The sequence below is a fragment of the Orcinus orca genome, chromosome 12, assembly GCF_937001465.1.
Source record: "Orcinus orca chromosome 12, mOrcOrc1.1, whole genome shotgun sequence".
NCBI classification, from domain to species: domain Eukaryota; kingdom Metazoa; phylum Chordata; class Mammalia; order Artiodactyla; family Delphinidae; genus Orcinus; species Orcinus orca.
The window spans coordinates 75,166,063-75,191,364 of record NC_064570.1 but is presented as its reverse complement, the minus strand read 5'-3'; the positions used below and the strand labels follow the sequence as shown (position 1 = coordinate 75,191,364).

Below are 25,302 nucleotides of genomic sequence, written 5' to 3'. Positions count from 1 at the left end.
TTGTATATGTTGGATATTAACTCCTTATCAGATAAATCATTTGCAAATAACTTCTCTCATTCAGTAGGCTGCCTTTATATTTTATTGATGGTTTCCTTTGCTGTGAAAAACTTTTTAGTTTGATGTAATCCCATTTGTTTATTTTTGCTTTTGTTTCTCTTTCCTGAGGAGACACATCCAAAAAAATATTGCTAAGGCTGATATCAAAGAGGGTGCTGCCTACATTTTCTTCTAGGAGTTTTATGGTTTTAGGTCTCAAATTTAAGTCTTGCTCACTTTGAGTTTATTTTTTTATATGGTGCAAGAAAGTGGTCCAGTTTCATTCTTTTACATGTAGCTGTCCAGTTTTTTCAACATCATTTACTGAAGAGGCTGTCTTCTCCCACTGTATATTCTTGCCTCCTTTGTTATAGATTAACCAACCATAGACGTGTGGGTTTGCTTCTGGGTTTTCTATTCTGTGCCATTGAGATATGTGTCTGTTTTTGTGCCAGTACCACTGATTATTATAGCTTTGTAGTATAGTTTGAAATAAAGGAGTGTGATACACCCAACTTTGCTCCTTGTTCTCAAGGTTGTTTTACCTATTTGGGGTCTTTTCTGATTCCATACAATTTTTTAAATTATTTGTTTTAGTTCCATGAAAACTGCCATTGGTATTTACATAGGGATTGTACTGAATCTGTAAATTACCTTGGGTAGTATGGACATTTTAAAAATATTAATTGCTCCAATCCATGAGCACATTGTATCTTTCCATTTGTTTGTGTCATCTTCAAGTTCTTTTATTTACGTCTTACAATTTTCTAAGTACAGGTCTTTCACCTCCTTGGTTAAATTTATTCTTAGGTATTTTATTCTTTTTTGATGCGATTGTGAGATTGTTTTCTTAATTGCTCTTTCTGATAGTTCATTACTAGTGTATATAAATGCAACAGATTTCTGTATATTGATTTTGTATCCAGCTCTTTTACTTAATTCATTCACTATTCCTAATAGTTTTTTTGGTATGTACTTACAGTTTTCTACAAATAATATCACCGCAAACAGTGACAGTTTTACTTCTTCCTTTCCAATTTGGATTGGAAGAACTCCTTTGGAGTTCTCCACCTCCTGACCTGCAAAGTTTCTGCTGAAAAATCAACTGGTTTTCTTATGGGTGTTCCCTTATATGTAACTAGTTGCTTTTCCTCTGCTGCTTTTTAGATTCTCTTTTATCTTTAATTTTTGCTGTTTTAACTAGAATGTACTATGGTGTAGCCCTCATTGGGTTCATCTTGCTTGGGACTCTCTGTGCTTCCTGGACATGAATTTGTTTGTTTCCTATATCAAGTTAGGGAAGTTTTCATCTATTTTTTTCTTCACATAAGTTCTCTGCCCCTTTCTTTCTTTCATCTCTTTCTTAGACCCCAATAATGCAAATGTTAGTATGCTTCATATTGTCACAAAGGTCTCTTAAAATGTTCTCATTTTTTAGAAACTTTTTTCTCTTCAGCTTGGGTAATTTCCACTACTTTGTCATCCAGTTCTCTGATCCATTCCATTATATCATCTAATCTACTTTTGATTCCTTCCAATGTATTTTTTTTATTTCAGTTATTGTATTCTTCAGCTCTGTTTTCTAACTCTTCATTAAAATTCCCACTATTTTTATCCATTCTTCTCCAAAGTTCGGTGAGCAACTTTATGATCACTACCTTGAACTCTTTATCGGGTAGATTGCTTATTTCCACTTTGTTTAGTTCTTTTTCTGAGGTTTTGTATTGTTTCTCCATTTGGAACATATTCCAATATCTCCTCATTTTGCCTAATTCTCAGTGTTTATTTCTATGTATTAGGTGAGTCAGTTACATTCCCTGATCTTGGAGAAGTGGCCTTATATAGGAGATGTCCTGTGGATCCCAGCAGCACACTCTGCTCTGGTCACCAGTGCTACACGCTCTAGGGGTGCCCTTTATGTGGGCTGTGTGGGTCCTTTTATTGTGGCAGGGCCAACTACTACAAATAGGCTGGTAGGTGGCTGTCCCACATTCCAGTTGGCTGCCAGGCCCTGCCTTGTACAGTGGCTGCCGGCCCACTGGTGGGAAGGCTTCGGTCCTGGCACAGCTTGGCTAGGGGCACCTTGGGGCTAGTGCTGGCCTACTGGTGGGTGGTGCTTGGTCCTGGGGTGGCTCTAATTTGTAACTTTCAAGGTGAAAATATAATCATTAGACTTGGGAACTCTGTGTAAGTTGGGCAGGGGAGACAAGTAAATAAATATGACTGGCAGTAATCTCCATGGACACAGCACACACTATGCCCACTATCCTGTTCTACATATATCATTTCAGGTACCAGAAGATAAACATCTGCAACCTCTAATAAAGCAAAAAACAAACATGGAAATAATGAAAAAAGACAAAAAGGAGAGCTATTTGAAGTGTCTGGGGTATTTGTGAGATAAAATAGGATATTATCTCCCTTCATTTCTGGAAAGCCTGAATACAATTATTTTTTCTTAAAAAAGCAAAACAGAAGGCAGTATTAAGATAGTATTAACAAATATTTACCTTTTTCTAGTCACTCACTCATCCCTTAACCCTTGTCATTCAGTTCCTAGTGAAACAATCCTTTGAAAGTCACTAATGATCTTCTAAATATTATATTCAACAGACTTATCTCCATTCTCAAATTTTTTCCCATCTGTATCATTTGACATTATTAAGCACCTTTCCCTTTTTGAAAATTTTATATCCTGTGGTTCCACTCACACAGAGATAAGAAATCCTTTTTAATAAGTAATTAATTACGTTTCTCGACATATGTTATCAATTTCTGTGTTGTTGTTTCTTCTATGCCATGCCTTCTCTTTGGACTTACTAATTTTTCTAATTAATTAATTTATTTATTGGCTGTGTTGGGTCTTTTTTGCTGCATGCAGGTTTTCTCTAGTTGTGGCAGGCAGGGGCTACTCTTTGTTGTGGTGCTCCAGGTTCTCATAATGGTGGCTTCTCTTGTTGCAGAGCACAAGCTCTAGGCACATGGGCTTCAGTAGTTATGGTGCATGGGCTCAGTAGTTGTGGCTTGCGGGCTCTAGAGTGCAGGCTCAGCAGTTGTGGCGCATGGGCTTAGTTGCTCCACAGCATGTGGTATCTTCCCAGACCAGGGCTCACACCCATGTCCCCTGCATTGGCAGGCAGATTCTTAACCACTGCGCCACCAGGGAAGTCTCTGGAATTACTAATACTACAGAGGCATATTCTATGATAATATTTTAGTGAGAGACTGTAACTGGTAAACTCCCTAAGTTTTTGTATGTCTGAAAAAATTTCTATTTTTCCCTCATTCTTGAGGGACAGTTTAACTAATACACACTTCATGTTCAATTTCATTTTTACCTCTGCATTTAGAATATACTGCTCCATTCTCTTCTAACAGATTTTTTTTGAAGATGTACAGAATTGCCCATTTAAAGATGGGTCCTGTCAGACACTCCAAAACATACAATCAGTCCAGCAGAAATCCATCAAAAGATAAAAATAGTATATCTGGGACACCAAGCATGAGCAGAACAAGAGGCTCTGCCCCTTCATCTCCAGCCCTACCTCCTACCAAGGTGACAGCTTCCAGCAAACCTTGGGGAAAGACTGACTCATGCTCATGTCAGATCCAGCTCTTCCAACAAAGCCACTGGATACATACAGACAGTACAGGTACATTCCCATACAAGGACACTCCTTCAAGACCACAATAGGTTAACTGTTTCAAAAAATTTCACAGAGACAGAGAAAGTTAAGCAAAATGAGAAGACAGAGAAATTTTTCAATTGAAAGAACAAGAGCAAACTCCTGAAAAAACAATTACTGAAACAGAAATGAAAAATTTACCATATAAAGAGTTCAAAGCATGAATAATAAGAATGCTAGCTGAATAAGGGAAAATAATAGATGAACACAATGAGAATTTTAACAAGGAACTAGAAAATATAAAAAAGAACCATTCAGAACTGAATACAATAATGGAAATGAAAAACACACGAAAAGGAATTAACAGCAGACTAGGTGATACAGAAGAACTCATAAGTGATCTGGAAGATAGAATAATGGAAATCACCCATAAGAACAGCAAAAAAGAAAAACAAATTTTTAAAAATAGTCTAAGGGACCTCTGGGACAACAACACAGTACCAATATTCACATTATAGGGGGTCCCAAAAGGAGAAGCGATAAAGGGCCAAAAATGCATTTGATAAAATTATGGCTGAAAACTTCCTGAACCTGAAGAACAGATAGTGAGGTACAGGAAACACAGAGGGTCCCAAACAAGATGAACCCAAACAGACATCATCAAAGACATATCATAATTAAAATGACAAAAGATAAAGAGATAATTTGAAAGGCAGCAAGAGAAAAACAGAGTCATATACAAGGGAAGCCCAATAAGGCTATTTTTCTGCAGAAAATTTGCAGGCCAGAAGAGAGTGGCATGGTATATTTAAAGTGCTAAACAGGGAAAACCTCCAACTTAGGAAAATCTACCCAGCAAGATAATCACTTAGAATTGAAGCAGAGATAAAGAGCTTCTCAGACAAGGAAAAACTAAGAGTTCATCAATATTGAACCTACCATAAAAGAAGTGTTAAAGGATCTACTCTAAGTGGAAAAGAAAAGGCTATAACAAGAAATATCTATAGGAAAGGAAAAATCCCACTCGCAAAGGCAAATATATAGTAAAGGCTGAGGATGAATCAGACAAATAAGCTAGTATTAAAAGACAAAAAATGTAAAAATCAACTATAACTACAACAAATAATACAGGGATAAACATGAAGGTTAAAATATATCAAGAACAAAAAATGTGACGGAAGGGAGTAAAAATGGTAGATCTTTCAGAATGTGTTTGAACTAAAATGACTACTAGTTTAAAACAAGTAGACATATTTATAAGTCAACGTATATGAACCCCATGATAATCACAACAAATCAAAAACCTACAATAGATACACAAAAACAAGACAGAAAGGGACACAAGCATAGCACTAAAGAGAATCATCAAACCACAAGAACCTAAAGAAAAGAACAGTAAAGAACTACAGAAACAACTAGAAAATAAGTAGCAAAAGGGCAATAAGTACATATACCTATCAATAATCACTTTAAATGTCAATGGACTAAATGCTCCAATCAAAAGACATAGGGTGGCTGATTGGATAAATTTTTTTAAAAGACCCATTTACACACTGCTTATAAGAGACTCACTTCAGAACTAAAGTCACACACAGACTAAAAGTGATATAATTGAAAACGATATTTCATGGAAATGACAAGAAAGAAGCAGGAGCAATACTCATAACAGACAAAAAAGACTTTAAAACAAAGTCTATAACAAAAGATGAAGAAGGGAAATATATAATGATAAAGGGATCAATACAAGAAGAGAATATAACATTTGTTAACATATATGCACGTAATATAGGAGCATCTAAATATATAAGGCAAATATTAGCAGACATAAAGGGAGAAATTGACAGTAACACAATAATAGTGGGGGACTTTAACACCCCACTTATGTCAACAGACAGATCATCCAGACATAAAATCAATAAGGAAACAGCAGTCTTAAATGACATGTTATAAAATAGATAGCTAGTGGGAAGCAGCCACATAGCACAGGGAGATCAGCTGGGTGCTTTGTAACCACCTGGAGGGATGGGATAGGGAGGATGGGAGGGAGACACAAGAGGGAGGAGATATGGGGATATATGTACATGTATAGCTGATTCACTTTGTTATAAAGCAGAAACTAACACACCATTGTAAAGCAATTATACTCCAATAAAAATATTTTAAAAAATGACATATTAGACCAACTGGACTTAATAGCTATCTACAGGACATTCCATCCAAAAACAGCAGAATACACATTCTTTTCAAATGCACATGGAATGTTCTCCAGGATAGATCACATGCTAGGCCACAAGACAATTCTCAACAAATTTAAGAGGATAGCAATTATATCAAACATCTTTTCTGACCACAGTGATACGAAACTAGAACTCAATTATAGAAAGAAAAATGGGAAAAACACAAACATGTAGAGACTAAACAACATGCTACTAAAAAACTATTTGGTCAATGAATAAATGAAAAAGAAAATCAGAAAATACCTGAAGATAAATGAAAATAGAAACACAATTTTCCAAAATCTATCAGATACAGCAAAAGCAGTTCTAAGAAGGAGGTTTACAGTGATATAGGCCTACCTCAGTAAGCAAGAAAAATCTCAAATAAACAACCTAACTTACTATCTAAAGGAATTAGAAAAAGAAGAACAAACAAAGCCCAAAGTCAGCAGAATGAAGGAAATAATAAAGTTCATAGAGGAAATAAAATAGAGACCAAAAAAAAATTGAAAATATCAATGAAACCAAGAGATGGTTTTTGAAAAGATAAACAAAATTGATAAAGTTTTAGCCAGGCTCATCAAGAAAAAAAGAGAGAGAATCCAAATAAACAAAATAAGAAGTGAAAGAGGAGAAATAACTGATATCAGAGATCCAAAAATTCATGAGAATACTATGAACAGTTATACACCAAAAAATTGGACAACCTAGAAGAAATGGATAAATTTCTAAAAACATACAACCACTCAAGACTGAATCAGGAAGAAATAGACAATCTGAACGGACCAATCACTAGTAGTGAAACTGAATTTGTAATAAAATAAATACATAAATAAATAAATAACACAACTCTCAGCAAATTCCATGACCAGACAGCTTCAGAGGGGAATTCTACCAAATATAAAAAGGAGAGCTAATACCTATCTTTCTCAAACTAGTCCAAAAAATTGAAAAGGAGGCAACACTCCCATTTTCATTCTACAAGGCCACATTATCATTAATTATTATTAATTAATTACCATTACCCTGACACCAAAACCAAAGACACTACAAAATAGAAAATTACAGGCCAATGTCTCTGATGAATATAGATGCAAAAATCCTCAACAAATATTAGCAAGCTGAATTCAACAATATACAAAAAGGATCATACACCATTGTCAGGTGGGATTTATTTCAGGGATGCAAGGATGGTTCAATATCTGCAAATCAATCAATGTGATACATCACATTAACAAAAGGAAGGATGAGCAGGACCAGAGGACATAAGCAAGCTCAATGAAGAGGTTACTCAGACTCCCATGCCACTCACCAAGGTTGCACTATAACACCATTCTCAGCTCATACCAATGGTTATATAGGGCTTCTTGTATAAAATGCTAAAGGAAGAGGGAAAAGCCTGTGGTTTTATGGATAGGTTTATGGGTAGGCTGCCTAGATAAACAGGTTCTAGTTGGAAATGCAAAATAGCTGCATGACAATCATTCAACTGAATGACAGTGAAAAGCAAAATTTTCTCCAAGAGTGAAGCTTTGAACCGTGCACCTAATGATCCACTTTGTGTGGTGCTCTATAAATTCCTTATGGCTGAAAGCTATATAAGTCTTCTTTGAATCCTCCTCTATTATCCACTGTTATCAGTCAAAATGCTTAGTTTTAAGATAACATAAAACTCAATCAACCTACTTATGCATTAAAAAAAAGGCAGGTGAGATTTTACGATAAGGATACAGGAATATTTTATAGAACTCCAGGAATGAAGACAGGACTAAGGAAAATTCTATAAACATAAATTGGAACTGCATTTGGATTCTTAATCTCATCTCTGTTCCTCTCTGAGTGACTTCCTCTCTCTTTTCTTTCCTTTTCTCTATACATTGACACACTGACATTTTCTGCTTCTCTACTAGAAATGGTATGTGAAAAATGGCAAATCTATTATCTCTCAAAGTTATATGTGTGTGTGTGTGTGTGTGTGTGTCATGGTCCACCATCTGAGAGACTGAATTTTTAAAATTTGGTGTAAATATAGATTCCCATGAATAATAAAAACAAAAAACCTCTAACTGGCCTAGCTAGAATCAAGTGCCTATTCTGCATCTAATCAAATTGTGTAAAGTACATCTAATCAAATTGTGTAAAGTACAAAGTCAAGAGTCATGTCATTAAAAATGATTGCTAGAGGCTCAGTATTGACTCTAAAGGAGAACTAGGTCATTGTTAGCTGAACAATGGACATACTCTTATCATTCTCATTTTCCCAGTTCTCCTGACTAGAAACCTTAGTCAGCTTTGGTTTATCCTTCTCTTTTATTTACCATATAGTTCTTTCACGATGAACTATTCCATTCTTCTTTCAAAATTAATCTTTTATCTATTCCATCTCCATTCCTACTTCCTTTGCCATTTTCCAAAATGACAGTCCAAAAAAAAGGATATTTATTGTAAAATCTGCATTTTTTAACTACTAAATTTTTTTTTCTCATTATAGACTACTGGTGTTTCTGCATTACTAGCTTGTGTTTTAGACTGAATTGTGTCCCCACCACCACCCAAATTCATACGTTGAGGTGCTAACCCCCAATATGATTATATTTAGAGACAGGGTCTTTAAAGAGGAGATTAAGGTTCAATAAAGTCATTAGGGTAGAGCTCTAATGCAACAGAACTGGTATTCTTATAAGAAGATAAAGAAACAGCAGGGATGCTTGCACACATAGGAAAGGCATGTGAGGACACAGTAAGAAGGCTGTCTGCAAACCAAGGAGAGAGGCCTCAGGAGACACTAAACCTGTCAACACCTTCATCTTGGATTTCTAGCCTCCAGAGAAAGCAAATTGCTGTTAAGCCATCCACTCCATGGTATTTTATTATGGCAGCCCTGACTAACCAGCGGTTTGCCTCTGTGTTCATTATGCAGTTTTCTTTCATTTTACTCTGGTAAGAGCTCACTAAACATTGACTATTCGCTTTTTACACAAATATTTTCCCCAATTTATTTGCCCCCTCATCTTTTTGTTTTGTTTCACATACTGAAGTTGTTTCAGTGTAGTCAAAATTTTCAGACCTTTTCTTACAGTTGCTGCATTTGAAATCATGCCTAGAAAGTTCTTCTCATTCCCAGAATTATATATATATTCACCCATGTTCTCTATTTTTTTGTCATCTGAATTTTATTTTTAGTGCATGATGTAAGATCCAGATCAATTCTTTTTTCACATAGCCAACCAATTATCCCTGTACCACTTACTCATTTTCCCATTTATTTAAAACCTACTTTTATCATACCCTAAATATTTATATGCACTTAAAACTCCTATTGCTTCTTACTTATGACATTCATTCATTCAATAGTTCATTTTGGAGATTATATTTTTCCACATTTATCATTAAAGAAAAAGAATTTTCTACGAAATTCAAGAAACATTATTTTGGGTGACCCAAATTACTTAAAAAATTATGGTGGGAAAGTTTTTAAATTAAAATACTAACATATAATTGTTTTTAGCTAATAATAACCATCAAAATAAATATATACAAAACTACTTCACCCAGTAATGAGCCAAATGAAGGTGGGGGGGGCACCATCTGATTTAATTGAATTATACTAATTAGAAATAAAAGAAAAATGATAGAGAGGAAACTACCTGAAGATTGTCAGTTGGCTTGTTCAGGCTCCTTTCAAGAGAATAGTTGTCCTTTTTTTTTAAATTAGTTATCCAAAAAAAAATTTTTTTTCCTCATGGTATAGGAGGGCTATTTTTGTACATCATTACTTATTGGTAAGAAGAAAACCTACTTAATGCAGGTCACTGGGTTAAGGATTCTGTTGTTGTGCCAAGCAAAGGGTATTGACAAGAACTAAGTAGTACAGGCCCTGTAATGTCCATGTTGTATGTGCTTTGCTACCGCTTGAGTTTCGCCTGTCCTTATTCAAGGCCAGAACCATTCCAGGAATTTTAGAGAAAATTCAAGAGACTTGAAAAGCATGCCAAAGTTTTAGCTATTACTACTATCCATTATTTTCTGCTTTCCATATGGCAAACACTTCATAACCACACTGCAAATGTGAATGTATTATCAACACTGCTTTATAGACGATGAAACTGAGATTCGAGGAATCATAAACTTCCAAGATCAAACTAGTAAAGAGCTGTTCATTCCAACACAAATCTCTGGCGATCCGAGGTGCTGCGCGGTCCAAAAAGCTGTGCCCAAGTAAAATGGTAAAGTTGGACAAAAGGAAAGACAAAGCTGTGACAATCGCAGACTGGCATTAGAGAAAGATAAAAGCGCCGCGGGGCCTATCAGGAAACTTCCGAGGCAGGCAAGGTACGTGGCCGGCCGAGGCCGACGGAGCGCGTGGAAATGGGAGCTCACTGAGAGGAAGCCGCAGAGAGACCTCGCTACGGTTTATAAAGGCCGTAAGGTAAACAAGTTAAAAACCAGAGCGACCCGCTCAGCCAACAACTTGTAAAGGAGACGCGTTAAGACGCTCCGCAAGGATTTAAGTACCTCGCGCCACGAGCTCCTGGACCTCCAAGCTCATCCCGGCATTCTTTGCGCCGCGCAGGAGCAAGCCCTGACGCGCTTGGGCCCCTGCGGCCGCCGTAGGCTCTGAGTTGCTATGGAAACCCAGCTGCCCTCACTATGTCGGTGCAACAGGCCCCTCAGTCCCGGGTATTCGTGGAACTGGTTCCCTGGGCTGACCGGGGCCGGGAGAACTATCAGCTCTCGGACGGAGAGACGCTGCCCGGCCTCCGCCGCCCTCTCTCCTCAGCGCAGACCCAGACTGCCACCCGCGAGGTGCATGTAAGCGGCACTGCGGAGGTGTCTGCGACCCCCGACCGGGCGCAGGTGGTCGTGCAGATGAGCAGCACCAAGGAGGCAGCAGCCGAGGCCAAGAAGAGCGTTTGCCGCCGCCTGGACTACATCACGCAGACCCTCCAGCAGCAGGGCGTGCAGGTGAGAGCTCCGCGGGCGAGGAGCTTCTAGCCTGCCCAAGAAAACCCGGCGGCGGGGGTTGGGGGGTGGGGAGCGTCTGGGACTTTTGTGTCATCGGTGGCATTAGAAGGCGCGAGGACCTGGCAGAGTGAATCTTTGGCCCATCCTTCTTGATGAAAGTAATTATCAGCTGCAGAGACTTGTAAAATAAAAGAATTCAAATTGAATGGGGTTTTATTTGGCGATATTTGCTGCAATAATTTTGTTTTTAACGTTGAAATGACGAAGTATTAAACATGAAATATTAGATGTAAATGCTTGCCTAAGTAGTGTGCTAGACACCAAATCATTTGTTTTATTCTGCACCACGGAATTAGCAAGTGAAAAACAGGGCTTCCTCCAACCTGGTAAAGCTTTTTTTTTTTTAACCATCCTTATTGGAGTATAATTGCTTTACAATGGTGTGTTAGTTTCTGCTGTATAACAGTGAATCAGTTATACATATAAATATATACCCATATCTCCTCCCTCTTGCGGCTCCCTCCCACCCTCCCTATCCCACCTCTCTAGGGGGTCACAAAGCACCTAGCTGATCTCCCTGTGCTATGCAGCTGCTTCCCACTAGCTATCTCTTTTACATTTGGTAGTGTATATATGTCCATGCCACTCTCTCACTTCATCCCAGCTTACCCTTCCCCCTCCCCGTGTCCTCAAGTCCATTCTCTACGTCTGCGTCTTTATTCCTGTCCTGCCCCTAGGTTCTTCAGAACCTTTTTTTTTTTTTTTTTAGATTCCATATATATGTATTAGCATACGGTATTTGTTTTTCTCTTTCTGACTTACTTCACTCTGTATGACAGACTCTACGTCCATCCACCTCACTACAAATAACTCAATTTCGTTTCATTTTATGGCTGAGTAGTATTCCATTGTATATATGTGCCACATCTTCTTTATCTATTCATCTGTCGATGGACACTTAGGTTGCTTTCATGTCCTGGCTATCATAAATAGAGCTGCAATGAACATTGTGGTACATGACTCTTTTTGAATTATGGTTTTCTCAGGGTATATGCCCAGTAGTGAGATTGCTGGGTCATATGGTAGTTGTATTTGTAGTTTTTTAAGGAACCTCCATACTGTTCTCCATAGTGTCTGTATCAATTTACATTCCCACCAACAGTGCAAGAGGGTACCCTTTTCTCCACACCCTCTGCAGCATTTATTGTTTGTAGATTTTTTGATGATGGCCATTCTGACAGGTGTGAGAAGATATCTCATTGTAGTTTTGATTTGCATTTCTCTCATGATTAATGATGTTGAGCATTCTTTAATGTGTTTGTTGGCAATCTGTGTATCTTCTTTGGACAAATGTCTATTTAGGTCTTCTGCCCATTTTTGGATTGGGTTGTTTCTTTTTTTGATATTGAGCTGCATGAGTTGCTTGTATGTTTTGGAGATTAATCCTTTGTCAGTTGCTTCATTTGCAAATATTTTCTCCCATTCTGAGGGTTGTATTTTCGTCTTGTTTATGGTTTCCTTTGCTGTGCAAAAGCTTTTGAGTTTCATTAGGTCCCATTTGTTTATTTTTGTTTTTATTTCAATTTTTCTAGGAGGTGGGTCAGAAAGGATCTTGCTGTCATTTATGTCATAGAGTGTTCTGCCTATGTTTTCCTCTAAGAGTTTGATGGTGTCTGGCCTTACATTTAGGTCTTTAATCCATTTTTAGTTTCTTTTTGTGTATGGTGTTAGGGCATGTTCTAATTTCACTCTTTTACGTGTAGCTGTCCAGTTTTCCCAACACCACTTATTGAAGAGGCTGTCTTTTCTCCATTGTATATTCTTGCCTCCTTTGTCAAAAATAAGGTGACCATATGTGCATGGGTTTATCTCTGGGCTTTCTATCCTGTTCCATTGATCTATATTTCTGTTTTTGTTCCAGTACCATACTCTCTTGATTATTGTAGCTTTATAGTAGAGTCTGAAGTCAGGGAGCCTGATTCCTCCAGCTCCATTTTTCTTTCTCAAAATTACTTTGGCTGTTCGGGGTCTCTTGTGTTTCCATACAAATTGTGAAATTTTTTGTTCTAGTTCTGTGAACAATGCCATTAGTAGTTTGATAGGGATTGCATTGAATCTGTAGATTGCTGTGGGTAGTATAGTCATTTTCACAATGTTGATTCTTCCAATCCAAGAACATGGTATATCTCTCCATCTGTTTGTATCGTCTTTAATTTCTTTCATCAGTGTCTCATAGTTTTCTGCATACAGGTCTTTTGTCTCCTTAGGTAGGTTTATTCCTAGGTATTTTATTCTTTTTGTTGCAATGGTAAATGGGAGTGTTTCCTTAATTTCTCTTTCAGATTTTTCATCATTAGTGTATAGGAATGCAAGAGATTTCTGTGCATTAATTTTGTATCCTGCCACTTTACCAAATTCATTGATTAGCTCTAGTAGTTTCCTGGTAGCATCTTTAGGATTCTCTATGTCATCTGCAAACAGTGACAAGTTTACTTTTTCTTTTCTGATTTGGATTCCTTTTATTTCTTTTTTTTCTCTGATTGCTGTGGCTAAAACTTCCAAAACTATGTTGAATAATAGTGGTGAGAGTGGGCAACCTTGTCTTGTTCCTGATCTTAGAGGAAATGGTTTCTGTTTTTCACCATTGAGAACGCTGTTGGCTGTGGGTTTGTCATATATGGCCTTTATTATATTGAGGTAAGTTCCCTCTATGCCTACTTTCTGGAGGGTTCTTATAATAAATCGGTGTTGAATTTTGTAGAAAGCTTTTTCTGCATCTATTGAGATGATCATATGGTTTTTCTTCTTCAGTTTGTTAATATGGTTTATCAGAATGATTGAATTGCGTATATTGAAGAATCCTTGCATTCCTAGGATAAACCCAATGTGATCATGGTGTATGATCCTTTTAATGTGGTGTTGGATCCTGTTTGCTAGTATTTTGTTGAGGATGTTTGCATATGGGTTCATTAGTGATATTGGCCTGTAGTTTTCTTTCTTCGTAACATCTTTGTCTGGTTTTGGTGTCAGCGTGATGGTGGCCTCATAGGGTGAGTTTGAGAGTGTTCTTCCCTCTGCTATATTTTGGAAGAGTTTGAGGATAGGTGTTAGCTGTTCTCTAAATGTTTGAAAGAATTTGCCTGTGAAGCCATCTGGTCCTGGGCTTTTGTTTGTTGGAAGATTTTTAGTCACAGTTTCAATTTCAATGCTTGTGATTGGTCTGTTTATATTTTGTATTTCTTCCTGCTTCAGTCTTGGAAGGTTGTGCTTTTCTAAGAATTTGTCCATTTCTTCCAAGTTGTCCATTTTATTGTTATGTAGTTGCTTGTAGTAATCTCTCCTGATCCTTTGTATTTCTGCAGTGTCAGTTGTTACTTCTCCTTTTTCATTTCTAAATCTGTTGATTTGAGTCTTCTCCCTTTTTTTCTTGATGAGTCTGGCTAATGGTTTATCAATTTTATCTTGTCAAAGAACCAGCTTTTAGTTTTATTGATCTTTGCTATCGTTTCTTTTTCATTTATTTCTGATATGACCTTTATGATTTCTTTCCTTCTGCTAACTCTGGGGTTTTTTTGTTCTTCTCTCTCTAATTGCTGTAGATGTAAGGTTAGGTTGTTTATTTGAGATGTTTCTTGTTTCTTGAGGTAGGATTGTATTGCTATAAACTTCTCTCTTAGAACTGCTTTTGTTGCATCCCATAGGTTTTTGGTCATCGTGTTTTCATTGTCATTTGTTTCTAGGTATTTTTTGGTTTCCTCCGTGATCTCTTGGTTATTTAGTAGTGTATTGTTTAGCCTCCATGTGTTTGTATTCTTTACAGATTTTTTCCTGTAATTGATATCTAGTCTCATAGCATCGTGGTTGGAAAAGATAGTTGATATGATTTCAATTTTCTTAAATTTACCAGGGCTTGATTTATGACCCAAGATATGATCTATCCTGGAGAATGTTCCATGAGCACTTGAGAAAAAGTTTTATTCTGTTGTTTTTGGATGGAATGTCCTATAAATATCAATTAATTCCATCTTGTTTAATGTATCATGTAAAGTTTGTGTTTCCTTATTTATTTTCATTTTGGATGATCTGTCCATTGGTGAAAGTGGGGTATTAAAGTCCCCTACTATGACTGTGTTACTGCCAATTTCCCCTTTTGTGGCTGTTAGCATTTGCCTTATGTATTGAGGTCCTCCTATGTTGGGTGCATAAATATCTACAATTGTTATATCTTCTTGGATTGATCCCCTTGATCATTATGTAGTGTCCTTCTTTGTCTCTTGTAATAGTCTTTATTTTAAAGTCTATTTTGTCTGAGATGAGAATTGCTACTCTAGCTTTCTTTTGATTTCCATTTGCATGGAATATCTTTTTCCATCCTCTCACTTTCTGTATGTGTCCCTAGGTCTGAAGTGGGTCTCTTGTAGACAGCATATATACGGGTCTTGTTTTTGTATCCATTCAGTCTATGTGTTTTGGTTGGAGCATTTAATCCCTTTACATTTAAGGTAGTTATCGATATGTATGTTCCTATTACCATTTTCTTAATTGTTTTGGGTTTGATTTTGTAGGTCTTTTCCCTCTCTTGTGTTTCCTGTCTAGAGAAGTTCCTTTAGCATTTGTTGTAAAGCTGGTTTGGTAGTGTTGAATTCTCTTAGCTTTTGCTTGTCTGTAAAGGTTTTAATTTCTCCATTGAATCTGAATGAGATCCTTGCTGGATAGAGTAATTTTGCTTGTAGGTTTTTCCTTTTCATCACTTTAAATATGTCCTGCCACTCCCATCTAGCTTGTAGAGTTTCTGCTGAAAGATCAGCTGTTAACCTTATGGGTATTCCCTTGTATGTTATTTGTTGTTTTTCCCTTGCTGCTTTTATTAGTTTTTCTTTGTATTTAATTTTTGATAGTTTGATTAATATGTGTCTTGGTGTGTTTCTCCTTGGATTTATCCTGTATGGGACTCTCTGTGTTTCCTGGACTTGATTGACTATTTCCTTTCCCATATTAGGGAAGTTTTCAACTATGATCTCTTCAAATATTTTCTTAGTCCCTTTCTTTTTCTGTTCTTTTTCTGGGACCCCTGTAATTCCAATATTGGTGCGTTTAATGTTGTCCCATAGGTCTCTAAGACTGTCCTCAGTTCTTTTCATTGTTTTCTCTTTATTCTGCTCTGCAGTAGTTATTTCCACTCTTTTATCTTCCAGGTCACTTTTCCATTCTTCTGCCTCAGTTATTCTGCTATTGATTCCTTCTAGAGAATTTTTAATTTCTTTCATTGTGTTGTTCATCATTGTTTGTTTGCTCTTTAGTTCTTCTAGGTCCTTGTTAAATGCTTCTTGTATTCTCCATTCTGTTTACAAGATTTTGGATCATCTTTACTATCGTTACTCTGAATTCTTTTTCATGTAGACTGCCTATTTCCTCTTCATTTGTTAGGTGTGGTGGGTTTTTATCTTGCTCCTTCATCTGCTGTGTGTTTCTCTGTCTTCTTATTTTACTTAACTTACTGTGTTTGGAGTCTCCTTTTCTCAGCCTTCAAGTTCGTAGTTCCCATTGTTTTTGGTGTCTGCCCCCAGTGGCTAAGGTTGGTTCAGTACGTTGTGTAGGCTTCCTCGTGGAGGGCACTGGTGCCTGTGTTCTGGTAGATGAGGCTGGATCTTGTCTTTCTGGTTGGCAGGACTTCGTCCAGTGGTGTGTTTTGGGGTGTCTGTGACCTTATTATGATTTTAGGCAGCTTCTCTGTTAATGGGTGAGGTTGTGTTCCTGTCTTGCTAGTTGTTTGGCATAGGGTGTCCAGCACTATAGCTTGCTGGTTGTTGAGTGGAGCTGGGTCCTAGCTTTGAGATGGAGATCTCTAGGAGAGTTTTTGTCCTTTGATATTACGTGGAGCTGGGAGGTCTCTGGTGCACCAGTGTCCTGAACTCGGCTCTCCACCTCAGAGACATAGGCTGACTCCCCACCGGAGCACCAAGACCCTTTTGGGAAGTCTGAGGTCTTCTGCCATCATTCAGTAGGTGTTCTGTAGGAGTTGCTCCACATGTAGGTGTATTTCTGATGTATTTGTGGGGAGGAAGGTGATCTTCACGTCTTATTCTTCCGTCATCTTGAAGGTCTTCCCCCGGTAAAGCTTTGCATGAAGTGATACTTCAGTATTTTTATGCAAACAATAACGTGGGGCCCGCGAGGGGGTGTGGAATTGCACCCATTTTCATTTTTTATAAAGACTCAAAAAATCTCTCCAAATTTTTTCTTTTGTAGCATAAAAAGAAAATTAAGCCAGTATATTGTAGATGCCACATATATGAAATACTTCTACTTACCAGAGATGTCCATCAGACACATAGCTAAATAAATCTTGTTTTAAGCCTACTTCTAAGAAAAGAAGAAAAAAATGAACCAGCCTTATTTAATCAGCACAACAGCCCTGTTAGGCAGGTTTTAATATCCCCACTTTGCAGATTTAAGGAAGTTAAGTAATGCTCTGAACTTCAGCCAGGGCTGTATTTGAACTTCTGTGTTCCTGAAACCAAAATCTATGTTTCTTCCAACTAGCCTAGGCTCCGGATAATTAGAATGAAAGAGAACGAGAAAGCACAGCATGGGTCATTGTCTCAGTTCACTCATTTTAGAGCGTAGGATCTAAAGGCCAGAGCTGTGATTTATGCCCTCCCAACATTGAATTCATAAAAGTGCTTTTGTTAGAAATGACACACCCTGAAAAAGCAAGTCTTTATTTTAAGGAGAAAATACATTTGTACTGCATTTATAAACATAGAGTTATTTAAAAAGACATTTTGAAAAGATGTCTCTAAATGATTTTACAGTTTAGAAGAATTCTAATGCTAATTATAAATTATGTGAATAAAGTGAATTAATATATAGAAAAATATTTTCTCACAAAAGCTGCTGCCAGTGCTACAGGCCTGTTTGAATAATATAACTAATTCTTAAGTTATTTACTTAAAATGTATACTGAGCTCACATGGCTGTAACTTCTAATGTGTAAAACCACATAAATCACTACATCCAATTTATAATTACATTTAGACTTAGTGCTCAAGACAAGACATACAAAGGTCATTAATCTCCCAGTTATCTCTGCTGATGGAGGAAAGCAGTCATGTAAATAATTTGTTCAGTAGATATGCAAAAATTAATTTATATTACTTTCCAGGATGAATTATAATGTGTCTTCACAAAGTCTTTAATCATTTTAAACTTTAAAATCTGGGTTTATAAACATCACTCCCCTGTTTAAAGGGCCCCTCATATTCCAAATTCTTTTGCTTAATAGATGGAGCCTAACTTTCTGTCATTTCCTGTCATCTCTCTCCCCTCGTTAACTGACTCCCATTTTTTTCCTTTAAAATCCAGCCCAAGTTCACCTCCTTAGCAGTTTTTTCCTAACGTAGCACTAGTCCCTGCCATACCACCCTCCATTCCCCACCTTTAATAAAACGTATCACTCTATATTATAATTGTTGCTCTCCTTGTCTCTCCTCCAAATTCTGAAGCTCTCCAGAGCACAGACCATTTTACCTCTTGTTTGCTTTGTATTGATGGATTATGTTTCATACACATCACATAATATGTACTTAGAAAATGGTTTTTAAATGAATAAAAGAAAAAATGAATGAAGCACTAAATGAATAAACTATTAGTTCAACAGTCATGTAGATCATATAGTTTTATGGTGATATATAGTTTCACATGTGAAGGCAAAACCCTCATTTTTAGTGTTGTTTTCATGGAAAAATGTTTTAAAGTTCTAAGCAGTATTTACCATTCAACCATAAAACATTTATTAAACATTCCCTATCACTTCATTTTTAAATAGCATTTAACACAACATGTAATTATTTTGTTTTCTGGTTTGTATGTTCCCCCCATTGGCTGTAAGCTCCAATGTTTGCCTATTCATAATTGTATTTTTTGATAAATGTGTAATGGATGCCTCAGGCATGTTGCTAGACACCAGAAATAGAGAATGAGTAAAACTTAGGCACTGTGCTGAAGGAGTCTCATTATAGGACTAGACTAATATGTAGTGTTGTGATGAAAGTATGTACATGATACAGTACAGCAGAGTAAGAAAGGGAATAATGTTCATTTTACTTGAGGAATTCCAGAAAGATTTCATAGTGGAAGTGACATGTGTATCAAGTCTTAAACAATGGCTGAAGGGAAAGCATTTCAGTTCCACCCTAGAATGCAGCAAGTGTATGTGTTCAAAGCACTATATGCAGTTCAGCATGGCTAGAACCCAGGAGTGCCTGGAGAAAATGGAGGGGAATTAAGAGATCAGACTGAGGAAGAAAGCTGTAGGCAGAGCAGGGAGGAAGGCCTTGTGTGCCATCCTGAGGGGTTGGATATTATTGATAATAAAAAACTGCTTACTATTGCTAGACTTTTTACAAATGTTATCTCATTTGATATTCACTCCTGCTATATGAGACTGGTATCTCAGTGGCTGTTTTACAGATGAGAACTCTCGGGACCAGAGTGATTATTAGCAGGTAGCTTGACCAAGATCACACAGGTAGGAAGTGGTAGAGTTTAGACTCCTGTCAAGAACTTTGACCTCAGAGCCCACGCTCTTTAACCACTATAGCATGTTGCTGCTTTATTGTCTTGGCAGCAGGTGATTGAGTTTCAGGTAGAGGATGCAGCAGATGCTGTTGATACCCCACATTTGTTTCCCTTGGCTCTTCACATTGGTGCACATGCAGGCCCGCCTTATGTCTGCCAACACTTGTGCATTCTCTGACAGCTTTCCCTGGCTGCAGGAAGCCACTCTACCTACAGGTGGGCCCGAAAACACTACCAGAAAATTAACAGCCCCTCCCCCTGCTCCAGCAGCCTTCAACTAACAGCTGAGGGTAGTGAGTGGAAAGAGACTCCAGATTCCTTCACCCTTGGGGAGGATAGCTCTAAGGCATGTGTTCTACCCCAGCTCCCAGAGTTTCTCTGCAGGAGTAAGTTTCAGTTGCCCACACTAGCGACTGCTTGACAACACACCCTTCAACGGCTTTCTTTCCTTCTCTGTTTCACTTCCTACTCCGCTGTGGTGTTTCTTGGAATCATCTTAAAAATTAACTGCTTGTACTCAAATCCTTGTCTCAGAGTCTTTTTGGGTGCACCCAAATAAAGATAGGGAGTGGTAGGAATAGACGGAACATATCATATGAGTTGGCTTCAGTTTTTCATTATTAAAAATGGTGACAAGGGCTTCCCTGGTGGCGCAGTGGTTGAGAGTCCGCCTGCCGATGCAGGGGACGTGGGTTCGTGCCCCGGTCCGGGAGGATCCCACGTGCCGCGGAGCGGCTGGACCCGTGAGCCATGGCCGCTGAGCCTGCGCGTCCGGAGCCTGTGCTCCGCAACGGGAGAGGCCACAACAGTGAGAGGCCCACGTACAGCAAAAAAAAAAAAAAAAAAAATGGTGACAAAATGAATATCCTTGTTAGGTATTTATACATGTTATTCATTATGTTCTTTTGATATTAATTCCTGGCTTATGCATATTTCTAAGGCTTATGAAAAGTTACACTCAAGGAAGAAATATATTCTTCACTAGAAATATATCCTTGGCACAATAGGCATTATTTTCTTCTTAACTTTGCCAGTTCAGTAGTCCAAAAAATGTTGTTATTTCTTATGCTTTGGTTTTTTTACATTGGAGGTTAAAATTTTTTCATGTAATTGCCAGTTCATAATATTTTGCCGATTTTCTCTTATCTTTTCTTTACTAATTTATGAGAACTTTAAAAATTAAGATTATCAATAGCTCTCATATAGTGCAAAATTTTCCCAATTTCATATTTGCCATGTAACTTTGTTTACAGTATTAAACGTTCAAAATTTTAAAGATTTATTTAGTCAAATTCATTAATGTTTTCAATATGTTTTCTGACTTTGGTGTAATGCTTATTGGGTCCTTCCCAAGCCTGAGGCCATAAAACCATTAACTAATATTTCCTGGAAATTTTAGAGACCCTTTGTAGTACATTAAATATTTACTACATTTGGAATTTATTTTGGTATAAGGAAAAGAGTTTTGTTTTCTCCTAATGGGTAAGTTGCTGTACTTACCGAAATCATTTATTGAAGTCTGTATTTCTATATCGAAATCTTTTATTGAAGTCTATCTTTCCCTTACTGCATGTGCAAGAATGTAACTCAACTGACCTTAAAAATAAAAAGTATTGCTTTTTTTGACCTTATGGTCAAGTTGTATTATGGTTTTCACTTATGCAATGGTCAAGGCTCTATTTTGATGTAGTTCTCTTGGCTTTACCTGCAGCTTTCTGTATGATACCAAAATGACTGCCCCACTCCCAAGGCTTTCATGACATACGGTACCATAAAGAGAAAGACAATGGTTCGTATTTCCTGCAACCACGTAAAAATAAAAATTCCTGTAGTTCACTCTAAGTGGACAACCTCAACTTGTCTTTGTGGCCAGAGAAATGCTATACACTAATTAGATTAGATTTGATTTCTGCCCATTTTTTAACGTAATTCTGTGGCAAGTTAGATGTGTAATCCTGAATGGTTTAGACCTGTCAGGGCTTACCTTGAACCACATAGTTGCTGCTCAGAGAGAGTAGGGGCAGAATGTAGACATGAGGATTCCATATTGTTTTGTTGTGCCTATTGTTTTGAAATGTTACTGGTATTATATTTGTGGTATTCAGACATTCTTTATTTCAGATTATTGTAGTTCTTTTGGTCACCTTGTTGTGTTAGTACCACATTAAATTATTACATCTTTGTAAAACATTTGTAGGGCAAGTTCTTCCCTCATTACTCTTCTACTGAAAAGGTTTCCTGCAAGGGACATGTTAAACGACACCATGGGGACGTTATCAGGAAATCCAGACAATGGAAAATTCTACATTTTATTCTATAAATAAAATATCTGTTCATATTGTATTGTTTATATATTAATTTCAGGAGAATTGCTGAGTTTACAGTAGTTTTCCTAGTCCATTTGAGCTTTTTTTCTGTAAACTTTTATGGTTTTCTTTTGTTTACCCTTTTTAAGTTTATTCCTGTAATAACATGTGGTTTTTTATGGCTATTTAGAATGTTACCTTGCTTCTTTCATAGATTTAAATAGTTATTCTTATATTGACCATTTTGTATTTTAAAACTCTGTCTTTTGTATTTAAATATAAAATATCAGTAGCTTACTTGGGAAAACTTAATGGACTAGGTTTGTATATTTTAATATTTTTTAGTTTATCACCAGTATGGCAGGATTTCCCAGTGTCGGCACTATTATTAACATCTTGGACTAGATAATTCTTTGTTGGGAGGGGCTGTCCTGAGCATTGTAGAATATTTTAGCTGCATTCCTGGCCACTACCTATAAGGTGACCGACTTATCCCAGTTTACCTGGGACTGTCCCAGTTTTACAACTGAAAGCCCTATGTCTCAGGAATCTCCTCAGTTCCTGGTAAACAAGGATACTTGTTCACTTTGTCTAATCAGTGCATCACAGCCATGTACTCTCCCAACCCATTGTGACAATCAAGTATATCTCCAGATATAGCAAATGTCCTGTGGGGAGCAAAACACCCTCTGGTTGAGTTCCACTGCCCTATAGATAAACAAAAAAATCTCATGCTTTGTGTGGGATTCCACCAGCTAAACACATCAGGAATATGTCTATAGCGAAACAAATTTAGGTTTATTTAGCATGATGTAGCAAACAAGAATGCATCTCAAAGGACCTTAAGAGTGTTTCAAAAAGGGGGAGTAAGGAGAGACCTCTTATAGGTTTTGGACTTGTGCTGTGAGTGGTTCTAAGGAAGGATCAGTGAAGAAGGGGCAGTTTGGTGATTGGCTATTTTTTTCACAGGAAACCCAGAGGATTAAAGTTAGGATAGAGTTGGCTTCTGTAAAGGCAGCAATCAAGCAGAGAAAGAATGTTAATCACTTTTGCTGTTGCAGTTCAGTTAGTTTCTGTTAGAAACTTTGGTTCTGTCTGTGTCCTGTTGAAAACTGTTTATATTCTGCTTAGAACTTCTCAGTCTGATTGCCAAGAGGCAATTTTTATTTCCTCATTCCCTATAATATTTGGAATTTCAATGTTTATTAAATATGTTATTACATTTATAAGCAAGGTAACTATCTTACATATATTGCTTTTAAACTACACACATTTGCTTTAAGAGTCACTGGGATAAACTAAACGAAATTGCTTCTAAGAATTTTTTCCTCCTCAGAGAGGAAAACACTAGGGGTATAAATGCAATTCAGTAGAGTTAGGAGAGTCTTTTCAACAAATGGTGTCATAACAGTTGAATGTCCATATGCAAAAAGTGAACCTCAACAAGTACTTCACATCTTACACAAAAATGTGTTCAAAATGGATCATAGGCCTAAATGTAAAACATAAAGAAGAAGAAAGTAAAGGAGAAAATCTATGTGACCTTGGGTTTGAAAATGACTTTTTAGTTACATTACCAAAAGCACAATCCATGATAAAACAAAAATGTAAATTGAACTTTATCAAAATTAAAAACTTTTGCTTTGTGAAAGAAATTGTTAAGAAAATGAAAAGACAATCCAGTTACCAAAACTTGGAAGCAACAAAGATGTCCTTCTGAAGCTGACTGGATAAATAAACTGACAATGGAGTATTTTTCAGTGCCAAAATGCAATGAGGTATCAAGCCATGAAAAGACATGGGAGAAATTTAAATGGATGTTACTGAGTGAAAGAAGCCAATCTGAAAAGGCTACATATGGTAATGTTTCAACTATATGACATGTCTACAAAAGGCAAACTATAGAGACATTCAAAAGATCAGGGTTTGGGAGAGAGGGAGGAATAAAGAGTCAGAGCACAGAGAATTTTTAGGGTGGTGAAAATACTCTGTTTGCTGCAATAGTGGTGGATACATATTATGATACATTTGTCCAAACCCACAGAATATACAACACCAAGAGTGAACCCTAATGTAAACTATGGACTTTGGGTGATCATGATGTGTCAGTGTAGGTTCATCAGTTGTGACCAATGCGCCACTCTAGTGAGGATGTTGATAATGGGGAGGCTGTGCATGTGGGGGGCAGGGGGCGTATGCAAAATCTCTGTACTTTCCACTTAATTTTGCTGTGAACCTAAAACTGCGCCAAAAAAATAAAGTCTTAAAAAAGACATTCTACAGACTGGGAGAAAATAATTTGTAAATTACATATCTGATAAAGGACTTGCATCAAGAATATATAAAGAACTCAATTCAATAATAAAAAAACAAGTAGCTCAATTAAAAAGCACAAAATATCTGAACATATACTTCACCAAAGAATATATACAGATGGCAAGTAAACACATGAGAAGATCCTCGACATTGTCATTAAAGAAATGCAAATTAAAACCACAATGAGATGGCACTATGCACCTATTAGAATGACTGAAATCCAATATCATTGATGATAGCAAATGCGGGCAAAGATGTAGAACAACAGAAATTTTCATTCATTTCTGATGAGATTGCAAAATGGTACAGCCACTTCGAAAGAGTCTTACAGTTCCTTATAAAGTTAGACTACCATGGGAACCATTAACCCACAAAAGAATCAAAGACTTATGTTCACATATAAATTTGTGCAAGCAGTTTATAGCGGCTTTATTCATCAATTGCTAAAACTAAAACTTTAGAACTTGGAAGCGACCAAGATGTCTTCAACAGGGGAATGGATAACTGTTACATCCGTGCATTGGAAAATTTTTCAGCAGTAAAGAGGTACAGGCTATTGATTGACAGAAGAACATGGGCAAATCTTAGATATTATAAGTGAAAGGAGCCAGATCCAAAAGGTTTATATTTTATGATCCATTCATGTGACATTCTGGAAAAGGGAAAACTATAGGGACATGAATCAGTGGACAGGGGTTGTTGGATGGCAAAGTTGTTGACTATAAAGGAGATGCACAGAGGAACTTTTCAAGGGAAAGAACTATTCTTTGTGGTTCTGGGGTGGTGAATACATTTGTCAAAACCCATAAAACTGTAAATCACAAAGAGTGAACATGAATGTATGCAAATTGGAAAAAAAAAAGACATCGAAAAAAGATTAGTTCCAGAACAAAATCCAGACTGTGACAGATGAACCTAACTCTATTACAAATGAGTGAAATAACTGCACTGAACATGGGGGTGGGAGGTGAGAGGAGTATCCTAAGTAAGTCTGGAAAATTGTATTTTACTAGAAACTAAGGATAAAGATGAAAGATACGTAAATACTATCCTCCAGTTAGTAAATTTGTTTTCCAAGGGGATGCTGGTTAACAGTTCTGAAACTGCTTTATATGTATAGTAGGCTTGAAAAATAGTAAGTGGTTGGTGGGTGATGGGAGCCAGGTTTCTCACTATTGTAGAGGGAAGTTACAGATAAGAAAGGAAGGTTAGAATGAACTCTGTGGTTCTTAATGAGAGTTGGAAACATCAAGG

The 25,302-nt window shown here is 37.1% G+C and overlaps 2 protein-coding genes across 2 annotated transcripts in view; one reads left to right on the top strand and one right to left on the bottom strand.

Annotated features, from left to right (window-relative positions):
• LOC117201434 (E3 ubiquitin-protein ligase RNF166-like) overlaps positions 1-5,826 on the bottom strand; it is a 516,864-nt gene extending 511,038 nt beyond the window's left edge. The window contains exon 1 of the mRNA XM_033428591.2: positions 5,680-5,826. The gene's annotated coding sequence lies outside the window, so the exon portion shown is untranslated. The remainder of the gene's footprint in view (positions 1-5,679) is intronic.
• Positions 5,827-10,458: 4,632 nt separating this feature from the next.
• Positions 10,459-25,302, top strand: part of IRAK1BP1 (interleukin 1 receptor associated kinase 1 binding protein 1) — a 35,917-nt gene continuing 21,073 nt past the window's right edge. Inside the window, exon 1 of the mRNA XM_004270098.4 lies at positions 10,459-10,846. Coding sequence (XP_004270146.1) covers positions 10,532-10,846 — 315 coding nt within the window. The 5' untranslated portion in view covers positions 10,459-10,531. The remainder of the gene's footprint in view (positions 10,847-25,302) is intronic.